At 47.4% G+C, this 12,972-nt stretch overlaps 1 protein-coding gene across 1 annotated transcript in view; it reads right to left on the bottom strand.

Annotated features, from left to right (window-relative positions):
- The window catches only part of FAM166A (family with sequence similarity 166 member A), a 68,250-nt gene that overhangs the window by 21,008 nt on the left and 34,270 nt on the right, over nucleotides 1-12,972 (bottom strand). The window contains exon 5 of the mRNA XM_006025004.3: nucleotides 11,801-11,918. Within this exon, the coding sequence (XP_006025066.1) occupies nucleotides 11,801-11,918 (118 nt within the window). The remainder of the gene's footprint in view (nucleotides 1-11,800; nucleotides 11,919-12,972) is intronic.

Below are 12,972 nucleotides of genomic sequence, written 5' to 3'. Positions count from 1 at the left end.
AGGCTTGCTGCTGATCCTTTCTCCAGAGCAGAGTAAGAGCTGAAGCCTGAGTCTCATGTGACCATGAAGCCCAGCCAGCCAGGCATGTGGCATGGGAAAACAGCACCACCTAGGGCCACGGGTACAGGAGCCCGGGTACAGGAGCTGTTGAGCCCATCTGGGGCTCTCAACACTTGGCAGTGAGTGTATGGCGCATAGGGGCAGGCAGAGATCTGGGTTGGCCAAGGCCATCCCAGAACTTTTATATAAGAGAGTACCAGCCTCAAAGGAAGGAGGAACACTGGCCCTGGCACTGGCTTATGCCATTTCCCCACCAGAATGCAGGACCCAGATCAAGGACCAGCAAATCGCCAACTCTGTGGGAGGAACTCTGACTGTCCCCCAGCTGACAAAGGTCAGATACCCATAGAGGCCACATTGGGGTTTGTGGTACTGGTGGCCGCAGAGTATCCAAAGGGCACAGCCCAAGATGGGCCAGCCCACTCAGGCTTAGGGGAGGATAATTCTGAAGAGCCCACTCATTTGGGAAAGGCAACTGAGGTGCACCATTGGGCCAACAAGAAGCCTGAAGCAGGCACAAACTGTATTACCTGAGTTATAGTTATGTATTTGGTTGTCTCTGTTGCAGACATATGCATCTAGCAAATGAAGCTAACAAGACCAGATGCCCAGGCTGATCCCCGAGAACACCTGAGTGAAAAGGGGTGGGGTATAGAGGAGATGGAGCCCCACAGAAGACTCACAACCATTAGGACCCACATCAACAAAACCCAGAATATCAGGTACCGCCTCCTAACAGCTTCTTTTAGTAACACCAAGTCAGAGAGATAAGGGAGAAGTAGACACCCATGAAGTGGGGCTACTCGGCCAGGGTCCCTCTACAGAAACACTTAACATTTATCAGTGTTCAAGAAGTACTTCCCCGCAAGGCTGCATTTCTCTATTCAAAGGAGATCCACGTGTTTTCTGTGAAAATTATATCAACTGAAACTCATCAAGTATAATCAAAGAAATCACCAGCAGCTCACAAAAATATATATTTTTCACCCCTGGGAAGCTGCTACTAGTCGTGGGGGAGTCAGAGATGTGATACATGCTGTGCCTGTTATGCTGAATGACATCATTGCAATTTCAAGAGTCACATAAGATGTGTGTCATCAGAAATTCAAGATCATACAGGTAGTTAGCTATGTTAGTCTAAAGTCAGTCAGAAATATTTACCCTGCCATCAGAAATTCAAGCCATCTGCAAAGAAGTTAGAGGATGGTATACCTCCAGCCACCACAAACACTGTCACTGATCTGAATCAAATTTTAGTCTGTGGAACATTCTAGGACTGTGCGAAGCTTTGGTTGCTGATTCTATTCGGAGACCTGATTCGGTGGCCAAAAATCTGAATCGAATCAGGAGACCCTTTAATCTCTCCAAATCGAATCAGAACCTTCCGAATCAATTCAGAGAGATTTGGAAAGATTTGGTGATTTGGGCACAGACAGCTTTAAATGTTTTTTCTACATACCTTAAGGTAGCAGGCAGCTCATGAATGCTGCAATGCTGGGGTGGATGGCGTGTGCTCAGCAGCAGACCCAGAAGTGGACCAGAAGCACTTCCGGTCCACTTCTGGGTTCGCCAGGGGGTGCGCTGGGGGGGACCCCTGTGCCCTCCCGACTCAGCAACAGGTGCCTTCTGGGTCTGGGGGGCACCTGGGGTCACCCCGCAGCCAATCACCAAGCTGGGGGAGCATGGGGGCCCCCCAGAGTGCTCCCTGGAAGACCCAGAACTTCTGGGTTTGCCACCAAGCATGTGGGGGACCCCACCATGCTCCTGTGGGACACTCCATTCATCCCTGCATTGCAGCGTTCACGAGCCATGCCTGGAACCTCAAGGTAGGTAGAAAAAACATGTAAAGCTGTGTGTATGTCTGAACTGCTGATTCTCTGAATCAGCATCAAATCTTCAGATTCAGATTTGGCCGAATCAAATTGGGGACAGTGATCCAAATCAACGAATCAAATCACTGTCCCTGATTTGGGCTGAATCCAAATCTGAATCAAATAGGGCCTGTTTCGCACACCCCTAGAACATTCACAGATGTCTATAATAATAGTGTAGAAATACTGCCCCTACAAAAAAGTACCTACATTACAATGCTGCTCCAAGTGTTTCATGTTTCATGGAAATAGACTCTGGACCTGAGTTTGCCTTAATTCCAGAAGGGACATAAAAACTGCTGTGGTCTCAAAACAATCTGCTTATTGTCATTTGCAATGCAAGACTTGTGTACTACAATAAACACGCAGTTGACTTAATGTTATATCAGCATCCACTATGGGAAGGATCAAGGGGTCCCCTACTTCATAATTGCCAAAGGATAGCAAGCAAGTGTCACAGGGCAGTAAGGTGAGCCTGCTCCTTTAAAGGCAGAAGCAGCCTAGCTGGAGACCACTGTGAGGGAGGCAGAGCTCTGCAGCTGCAGGTTGCCGGGGCAGTGGGCTAATGAGGAAATTAGCTGGCACCTGCACAGTCAGCTGACTGGAAGGAGGCAGAGCCCTGGGCACATATAAGCCCCAGGGCTAGAGGTGCCAGGAATTAGTTCTCTGGCACCCACCAGGGGAAGCAGCCCCTGCATGAAAGAGCTACCTGGAGATGTTTGGGGGCCTGACCTGCTGCCTGCAAGATTAATAGGGCTTTAGGAGCTTATAAGGTACCTGGGACTCAGAGGCACACAATACTAAGGGAGAAGTTTGTCTTAAAGGGGCAGTGTGGCCCCCATTGTTATGTTATAGCCCAGGGGCTTGTGTTTCTGTTGTCATTTGCACCGGTGGACCAGGATGAGGCTAACAGGGCAGGAGGCGGCCTCATTGTGGCACTCTATTGTGCAGAGCCCCAGCACCAGAGGGGCGCAAGCTGCAGAGGCCCAGAGAGCACAGTGCCAGAAGGGCGCCACAACAGGGATGCACAGAGCCCAGTGCTGGAGGGACGCAGCAACAGGGCCCAGTGGCAATAGAAGGCTGAGTTCAACCAAGGCCTCATCAGAGGGTCAATATTTATATATCACTTATGAGGCATGGCGAAGGGGAGGTTTTGGAGCCACACACCTAGCCCATAAGGTTTAGGGTGTTCTGTGAAGCACCAAGTTGAAGCGGGACTTGGCAAGGGATCCAAGAATGTGCAGAGTCTAGTGGGGTCAACAGGACCATGGCCACACAAACTCATGGGCAACCTCCCTATTTGCTATCTTAACCAACAAGATGTAGAAGGCACCTGCAGGGTGAAGCTGGCCCTGTCACGGAGCCCTGGGGGCATCACAGCCATCCCTGGGGACCCCACACTGTGACAGCACGCTTGCTAGGTAAGGAACAGTTCAAAACACTGGACACTAAGTTAATAGGAGTGCACAGCATTGCAACAGACACCGCTCAAGGTGTCTCAGAGATTCAGATCAAGCCTTGTATTCCATTCACCTTCTGTCCAAAGACTGATGTAGTGATCAATCATCTTGTAGAACAAGTTGTCCTAAAAGCAGTAGTAAATCCATCCTGGTTCACTCCTATTGTACCCATCACAAAGCCAAATGTGCCTGTAAGAGGGAGCCAGAGACTCCCTGTTACTTTAAGGGTGGAACAGCTGCAGAGTGTCTTGGGTGAAGGGAGCTGCTCACCAGGGGCTGTGAAAGACTAGTCATGGGGAATTAATAGGCTACAAGTGCCTCTTGCAGCACATGTGGCCATGCAATAGGACAATATGACAGGGCCTGTCTAAGCAACACCATACCTATTGCAGTGCTAGTGGCACAGCAATAGTACAATAGATCAGAGCCCAGTTTAGGTAAGAAAGGAATAGCCACAGAAGTTAGGTCTGCCAGTAAACCTAATGGAAAATACCTACAGCTGACCTAAGAAGGCACATGACCCAAAGAAGCAGGGCTTAGGAAATATATTAGCTCTGGGAGAGCCTGGGGATTAGTCTGGGGCTGTGGGCCATCAGGGAAGGAGCTCTATACTGAGAGGACTATGGTGGAGGGACTGACTGGGATCTGCCTGTTCTGGGGACTAAAATAAATTAACTGAAGGCTGGTAAAGATCTCAGTTTTGGTATGTAGCCAAGGTGAGAGCTGGAGTGACACAAGGGCTACACGGCCACCTGGAGGCATCACAGACCCTCCTGAGGCCCTAGACCTGCTACAGTGCCATTCAAGTATGTACTGACTACAAGTGTACAATAAATAAAGCACTGGAGAAACATTCATCTCGGATTACTGGTGTAAACCAGCTCCTTGACCCTCCCCCAGTTGTCTTTCCTGATTGGTGCAGGGGGCTGGACCCGATGATCTTCCAAGGTACCTTCTGGCCTTACAATCTATGAATCTATCTCTGGGGGGGTGCGTGCGTCTGTCTGCGTGCGTGTCTGTGGGTGTGTGTCTGCGCGTGCACGTATGTGTCTGTCTGCCTACTTTTGTGTCTGTCCCCTGCCTGCCCATCAGCAGCAAGCACATGGCATCATGTGGCTCTTGGAGCAGCGGGGTGCAGAGTCCAGCCTGCAACAGCAGCAGCCTCCACCCCATGCACAGATCTAGGGGGCATGTGTCCCCCAAACCTCTGCCAGGGTGCGTGTAGTGGCAGGAGCTGCCCCCTCTTCTCCATGCCCCCCAGATGAACTGTTCTCACGACTCCATCCCGCACTCCCTCCCTCACCACGGGGGCCTCAATCTGCACCCCCCACTTCAAAAAAAAGAAAAAAATATAAAGGGGTACATGAACTGAAACTTTGAGGGAGAAGTACACATTAAAAAAGGTTGAAAACCCCTGCCCTAGATTTGAACAGGCAGAAACTGCAACCGTTCCTAGGGTTGCTTAATTTCTACAATTCCTTTTTAAAAGACAAAACTACAGTTGCTGAGCCTTTGTATCATCTACTGGACAAGGATGCAACATGAAAATGGACTAAATGTCATGACAAGGCCTTCAATGATGTGAAGCAGTTTCATTCAACAGTCTGCTAGCCCATTAGGACATGAAGAAGACACTTTTACTTACCTGTGATGCTTTACCATATGGAGTTGGGGCTAGGGAATCAAACAAGTATTTATTTGGGTTTGGTTCAGATGCATTCAGTGGGCTCAGGTTTAGTTAGGGTTCAAGCCCCCCAAAGGAAAAATAAATAAACAAACCCCAGTGGTCCAGTTACCAGTTTGAACTGGTTCAAATCAGATTTTTGTTCATGTATAACATAGAAGAAATTTGTCTGAGCAAACTAAAATGTCTTCTAATATCTGCTTTGTCATATTGGACCTCTGTGCTGATAGAACACATTTAAAGCTTGAAAATGGTCTGTCTCCACTTACTTGTGTTGCTGGAACTGCCATGACAAATTTTGCCAGTTGATATAGTTCAGCCATGGCATTTTTCTGAAGTTTCCAGTATTTTAATATATCTTCCTTCTTACTGAGACATAGCTCATCTAAACATAACTATCTTTCTGGGAGGTTTCTTTTGTTCAGATCTCTTTTTCTCTCTGGATATTTCACAAGCTTGAATAAGAGAGTCCAGTTCATCATCTGGTCTTTCACTTTCAGACATGCATTTCTTAGATTCTATATAATTGACTTCAACTACTGAATGAAGCATTTCCCTTTCTGTCTATATATTGGTTAAATTAAGTGTTGCCTTAATTTTCCCTTCTTCTGACAAGGATTTGATATCTGGAATCAAGGCATATACATGACAGAAATATATCATTTCAAGCAGACTCTTTTTCTCACCTTTTCATGGAAGCCAGTAAGGACTGAGATATAAGGAATGAGACTTCTGCAGTTTCCAGTTGGCATTTTAACCAAGCACCACAAGTCACCCACTGTTAGTTGTTCATACTGAAGAATCTTTGCAGTTACTTTACCAGGCTTTATGCTTTCAATAGTATTCCATTTTGCTTCTGTCAGATGAAGCTCATGACTTGAGGTGGCCATGTCCTGACAGAAATCCCTGAGCTCAATTATGTCATAAGTTGAATGCCATCTGGTAAGACAATCTGTGACTGTGTGTTTTGACTTTAATTTCCTAATTATTACCAATATTGTTGGGCTTCTTAATATTTTACATACACATTGAGCTTTATGAATTATGTTAGAGATTATATTGTTCCTTCAGTGAATCTTTAACTGCATGCTGCAGAGTATAGGCAGAACAGTGAATTCCACTCAATGTTGCACCAATAGTCTCAGCAGATGTATTAAATCCATCTTCTTCAACCATCTGAACCCAGTTACTATAATCCCGCAGTTTCTGGCGTTCCTTGCAACATGGTCAGCAACAACTGATGTACTTCCTCAGGGCATGGGTCTTCAGGGAGGCAAAGTCATCCTACTAAAACTCTCCCTCTAATGACCTGCTCTGGAATGTGGCTGTGTCTTTGTTGCATGGCAGCCCGCTGATGCTCCTCTTGGCGATTTCTTTGATGGTGCCAGCAGCAATACTGCTTACCACTTTATTGGGGCAGGCCAGGAGATGAAAGGTAAGGGTAACAAATACAATGTCACAGAGGTAACAGCATGTAACTCCATGTACAACTGCAGGTTAAAGCCCTGAAGAATCACAGAAAATGAGAATTGAAAGGGAACTCAGGAGGTCATCAAAGCCAATCCCCTGCTCAAAGCAGGACCATCCCCAACTAGATCATCCCAGCCAAAGCTTTGTCTAGCCAGGTCTTACCCCAAGGATGGCGCTTCCACCACCTCTCTGGATAACCTGTTCTAGTATTTTACTACCCTCCTAGTGAGAAAATTCTTCCTAATATTTAACCTAAACTTCCCTTGCTGCAACCTGAGACCATTGCTCCTTGTTCTGTCATCTGCCACCACTAAGAACAGTCTAGCTCCATCCTCTTTCAAACCCTCCTTCAGGTAGTTGAAGGCTGCTATTAAATCCCCCCTCAGTCTTCTCTAGACCAAATAAATCCAGTTCCCTCAGCCTGTTCTCATAAGTCATGTTCCCTAGCCCCCTCACCATGTTTATTGCCCTCCGCTGGACTCTCTCCAATTTGTCCGCATCCTTTCTGTAGTGGGGGTGATGGAGGGCCCAAAACTGAATGCAGTACTCCACATGCGGCCTCACCAGTGCTGAATAGAGGGGAATAATCACTTCCCCTGAACTAGCAGCAACACATCTACCAATGCAGTCCAGTATGCCATTTGCCTTCTTGGCAACAAGGACACGCTACTAGCTCATTTTCAGCTTACTGTCCACTGTAACCCCCAGGTCCTTTTTCTGCAGATGTGCTGCTCAGCCAGTCAGCCTCCAGCCTATACTGGTGCATGTGTTTGTTCTGTCCTAAGTGCAGGACTTTGCACTTGTCATTGTTGAACCTCATGAGATTCCTTTTGGCCCAATCCTCCAATTTGTCAAGGTCACTCTGAATCCTAGCCCTACCATCCAGCCCTACCCTCTGAATTCAGCCCTAACCTCCAGCTACTACTACTGAGGAATCTAAGAACTACTGAGGCATCTATAGTTGAAGACCTGCTTGGATTGGCTTCCACACAGACCTGGTAATGAGTGCCAAGTAGAACAAGAAATTTTCTTGTTCTGTTTCTTTGTTTCTGTTTCTTTGTGAAACAGGCTACTTCACTTGTATGGACTTTCAAACCAAGTGATCCTGTTTGTGTCTGAAACCAGGCAACCAAACCACAGTAGATGCCTACAACTTTCCTTAAAGCTATAGGACTAGTGTCAGACAAGACCAAGACTCCAGATGGGAAGATACTTTGCAGATGATATGCCTACAAGATGAGAGACTGAGTCCCAGATCTACCAATCCAGGAGACATCATACTGCCAGTTCTTGAGTCCAACAGCTGTTTTGCCAGACACCTCAAATCCTCTACCTGCTGAAATGACTCATGAGGAGCTGAAAGAGCCTGCTGCCAATTCCAGTAAACTGACTCCTACCTCTGAATTGGGTTATCTGAGACAATTCACCATCCTTCCCAAGTACTTAAAGGATTACCTTATCTAGGGGGAGGGGTGTTCTGTACTGAGTATTACATATGTTAAGCAAGTCTATCAGTAGGTGGCACTATTTCACATGGTGTTTGCTGCCTGCTGCTTTGGTTGGAAGATTTAAATTAAGCCTTCTGTGAAAGTAATGAGAGATAGTTGCCCTGTTGCCTTCTGTCTGTCCCCACTGGGACAAAAAAACACTGCAATAGGCTAAAGTGACCACCCCCAAGGATTGTGACCATAAAGAGGGAGGTCTCAGACTTCCCAGCACAGCATTCTAACCATCCTGCTGCAGGACATCCATTACCCTTGCCCATTCTTTGCTACTCCTTTTGAAGCTGGCCTCCTGAGCAGTCATGAAAGATGGGGATGGGGGCAGACTTGCAGGTATTTGAAGGGCTATATGTATGGTAGTAGGAGTCTTTGGATCCCAGGCTTTGGGGCAGTCCTAATTCCCAGCAGTCAGAGCTGGCAGGATCAGCAGAAAGGCTGATCTCTGAAAATACTGGCAGAACTCTAACAAGAATTGTTAAGAAACTGGGATGTGGGCAGTCTTGCCTAGTGTTTAGACACCAGAAAAACAAGTGCAGTCTAGATTGGCATTCCAGAGGGCTGGAGGTACAGAGGAGTCTCGTACCAGAATTAGACTTGCGAGCTGTAGCCATAGCCAAAGTCAAAATAGGCCAGGGTCAGAAGCCGGAGCCAGAGACAGGGTAAGCTGACAGAGACAGGGTAACCCGATGGTTAACCAAAATCAGGAGCCAAAAGCCAGAGGCAAAGGTCAAACCAAAATCGAGAGCCAAGAACCAAAGTCAGGGAATGCCAAGGGTACTGGCAGATTCAGAAGCCCAAGTAGGATCCAGGAATCAGAACCAGAAAACCAACGAAGAAGATTGTGGGGATAAGGAGTTAACCCAGGACAAACCTTGATCTTCCTTGGGAAAGCAGTGGGACAGCAGGAAAAAATTTCGGGCTCTGGGAATACCCCACAGATAGGTTTGTGACACCAAGACAGGAATAAAATGCCACCACTGTCTCATGACAACTTCATGTTGTCCTCTTGAAATTCACTGAATTTCCCTTTGAACTGCTTTAAGGTGGTTACATGTATCAACACAGCATCTAAATAAGCTTTTGAATGGCCTTCACTTACTTCAAGAGTTAGTGAGTTGTAGACTCTTCAACTACCTTACGAAGACTTCCTTAGGGAAAACATGCTGCCCAGACGGCACCCCAAGTTCAGCCCAAAGCCAGTTCAGACTTATACCTAAATTAACTACTTACCTTATTTGTTTTCTTTCTTTGGCTACACTGAATGATGAAAAGAAGAAAATTCACTCCCTGGATATATCCAGACATTTATTTTGTTACCTCTAACAGGACCAAGCCATTTCCATTATCTCCTTTTCTCCTTCTGGCCATTTTTAGCCTTTCAACAGGCCAAGAAACCTTGTTAAAGAGAACTTCTAAATGGACTAAGCAATGATTTCTACCAACCATAGGTGCTAAGTAGGTGGTGGCTCAAGGGCCCTGCCCCCCCCCCCCCCCCCCGCCCCCCGTCAGAAAGAGGCATAGGGTGACCACCCATCCCTAATTAAGTGCAGCAGTTCCAAAATGGGAACATCAAGTCCCATCCCAGGCTGCATGACTCCAGGACAGTATTTGTCCCAGATTCCCCATATCATGCAGGTATCCGGGTTTTCCGTTCACCATGGAAAACCACAGGAAATGATGGGTTTTTCCTGCAGGCTGGCAGAGTTCCAGCCTGGAAGGGGCTGCGGGGAGCAGGACACAGGGGGGTGCCACATGCATGTGTGCATGCACACACATGCACATGGTCAGGAATTCAGCCTCAGGCAGTGGTTGAGAGCAGCTTCCCCAGCTGCCTGCAGTTAAGTTGGGGGAGGGGTGGTGGTGCAGATTGAGGCCTCCACAGTGAGGGAGGGAGTGGGGCAGGGGCTGGGCCTGGGGGTCTGCATGGGGTCCAGGATCAGGGCAGGGAGCAGCACAGAGCCATGGGTGATTCATCCAGGGGGCAGGGCATCTCACTGCTGCTGGGCACACTCCCAGGGAGAGGGGCATGGAGGGGCACATGCCCCCTCAGACTTGTGCACAGAGCAGGGATGGATGCAGCCATGGAGCTCCCTGCCCTGCTGGCCCTCCCCTGGGAGCCTGTGCCAGCCACACTGCCATGACAAAGCATCCTCTGCCTGCCCAGGAGCAGTAGGGGTGGTGGTATGGAGGTGTGCCCCCCACTGCTGCCGAATGGGCTGGGGGTGCCTCACCACGGTGGTGCAGCTAGTGCGGGACTCCTGGTGGGGAGGACAGCAGGGCAGCTTGCCCCAAGGCCACAGCAGGCAGCTTGCATTCACCCCTGCCCCCCCACAGACTTCACTCAGTTCTGTTCTAGTCATGCCACTGGCGGGGGAGGCAGGGGACATCCTCTTAGGTCCCCCCCTGGCAAAAATAAAAGTTGGCACCTATGCTACCAGCAGACACCTGGCTGACATCCCTTTCCTTGTGAACACTTAAGTGCAGACCACCAGGGCAGAGAGTGCACTTATCAGATGCTTCAGAACTATTCCAATCCATGAAATCTGTAAGGCTGAATAGCCAGTAACTTTCCATATTTGCCAGCAGTACTTCAATCAGTGTTTGATGCAGTTGATGCTTCTCATCCCCTAGCCTTTTGACGTAATATTTTCTGCCAGTAACCCGCAGTGGAAGCTGACACATACTCAAGACTCTGGTTTGTTTAACGTAGCAAAATGAGCCCACTTTGTGGCCTGTACTCTTTCCTTCTTTGCTAGGGCTTATTAATCATAACTGCGTCTTCTATTTTTATATCTTTACAGCACTTTTGCTTTTGCATAGGAGCAAGAGAAGGCACAGGGCACATACACAGCCTTCATATGTACTGCTACTCAAATATTTCAAGTTTCTTATGCATGAGGCACATGCATATCTACAGTGGAATTCACATTGATTACAGTATCTTGAAGAATCATAGTCACTGTAGTGTAGGGTGAATAACCATTCTCTATCTGTAATCAAGCTGAAACTACTGGCAAAACTATGGTATTTACCCAGATCCAAGATGCTTCTGAATTTATTTATAAAGTATTCATGTATAGAATCTAATTACTGGGAGGGGAGTGTCACCTGAAATTCATTCTCCCCCCCCCCCACCCCCCCTTCCCCCACTGCTGCAGTGGGGCAATGGGTGGCAGGGGGTCAGGTGGTAGGTGAGTTAAATGGCCTGATATCTGCCCCCTGCTGCCAGCTTCCCCAACCTCTGCCCCTAGGCCTGCCCCTCTACCACCACCTCTGCCCCCACTCTGCAGCCTATACCCCTCTGGCACATTTGCTCCAGCCCCAGCCCAGCCATGCAGTAGTGGCAGTGCCCAGGATGAGGCTGGAGCAACCATGTGTTCTGTGACGGGGTGGGGGACAGTGGAGGCAGGGGGGTGGCAGTAGCTGTGGCTCTGACTCTGAACCTGACCCAACCTCAACCCTAGACCAGAGTCTGAGCTGCAGCAGCTACCTGATCCCCGACTTGTACTCAAATGCAAGTCAAGAGGCTCCCCCCATGTTAAAATGGGGATGAGGGGGAGACGGGACTCATCTTGGATTCAAGTAAATATGGCAAGATTTTCAGAAGCAAGAGAGAATGAAGATCCAGTTCAGAGAACCATAGAATCATAGAGAAGTAGGACTGGAAGGGACCTCCAGAGGTCATCTAATCCTTTCAAGATTAAATGGCCTCATATTGCTAGGGTTAATTCTGCACATGATGTTGGTGTCTACCTGAAATAGCTTTCCGTTGGATCAGGTTGGGCACATCCAGCTGTGGGAGCTGAGAGTATCTGCTTACATCCACGGCTTCAGTCACTGCAGGCAGAGCCACTGCCTCAATTCTGACAGGCTAAAAACCAAAGCGAAAAGTACAGTAAGCACTATTTAAATTTGTCTCCTCCCCTGACTGTGTGTTTTCCTTCTTTGCCGTGGCTTATTAATCACAACTGCTGTTTTGTCTTTACTGCATTTAAACAACAAGGCCTAATCTGATACCCGCTGGTTGAGTTACTAATAATGCTACAGCAGAGCTCTATATATGTAGATGAGAAAAATATGTATGTCTGTCCTTTTATATTTTTTTATCATGAGTGTTCTCCTCAGAGCAGATATGGTGGTATCTGAGGGTTTGACTGTACATTACAGCTGTTTTGGTGTGCTTGGGAAAATGGCTGGTCTTGTGGGGATATGTATGGTGGTCTATAGGTTTTTTTGCATATGGCAGTTTGTAGGGTGCCATCCCAAATGTGGACCATGCTATGTACAAAGTTGATGGTAGAGTAGAAGTATTCTAGAAAAAGTTTGATCAAGGAGTGAGAGTTGTTAAACCTGTGGTTAAAGTCAATAAGTGAGACCAGGTGCTCAGTTCAAATGATGAAAAGAACATTTACGTAATGGAGGTGTAGTGCAGGTTTAATACTGCAGTTTTTTAGAAATGCTTTTTCTTTTGGCCCATAGCTGTGCCCATGGTTTGGAGGAAGTGTTGATTGTTGAAAGTGAAGTTGTGGGTGAGGATGATTTTTTTCAACATGCTGTTGCATATCTGTTATATGCTCCATGTTCTTGTAGGTATTTCAAGCAGGCAGCTGTGCTTTCATGGTGTTGGATGTTAGTATACAGGCTGGTGATAGGTGATACCCATGGTTGCAAATATGGCCTGCTCAGGAGTGGTTGATGCTCTGGATTCTGTTGAGGAAGTCTTGTGGTGTCTTGTAGAAAACTTGTTCTTTTCATGACAAGTGGTTTCTGGGTAGTTTCTATGAATCCTGATAGCTCTTCTGGGAAGGTATCATAGTTGAATATGATAGGTGTGCCAGGGTTACCTTGTTTTCGGATTTTTGGGAGCATATAAAAAGTTCCTGGGATAGGAGAGTTAAGGATAAGTGGAAATAGTTTTTTCTGAA

The sequence above is a fragment of the Alligator sinensis genome, unplaced genomic scaffold (assembly GCF_000455745.1).
Source record: "Alligator sinensis unplaced genomic scaffold, ASM45574v1 scaffold467_2, whole genome shotgun sequence".
NCBI classification, from domain to species: Eukaryota; Metazoa; Chordata; order Crocodylia; family Alligatoridae; genus Alligator; species Alligator sinensis.
Note: the sequence above shows the minus strand (reverse complement) of the source record. Positions and strands in the feature narration are given on the sequence as shown.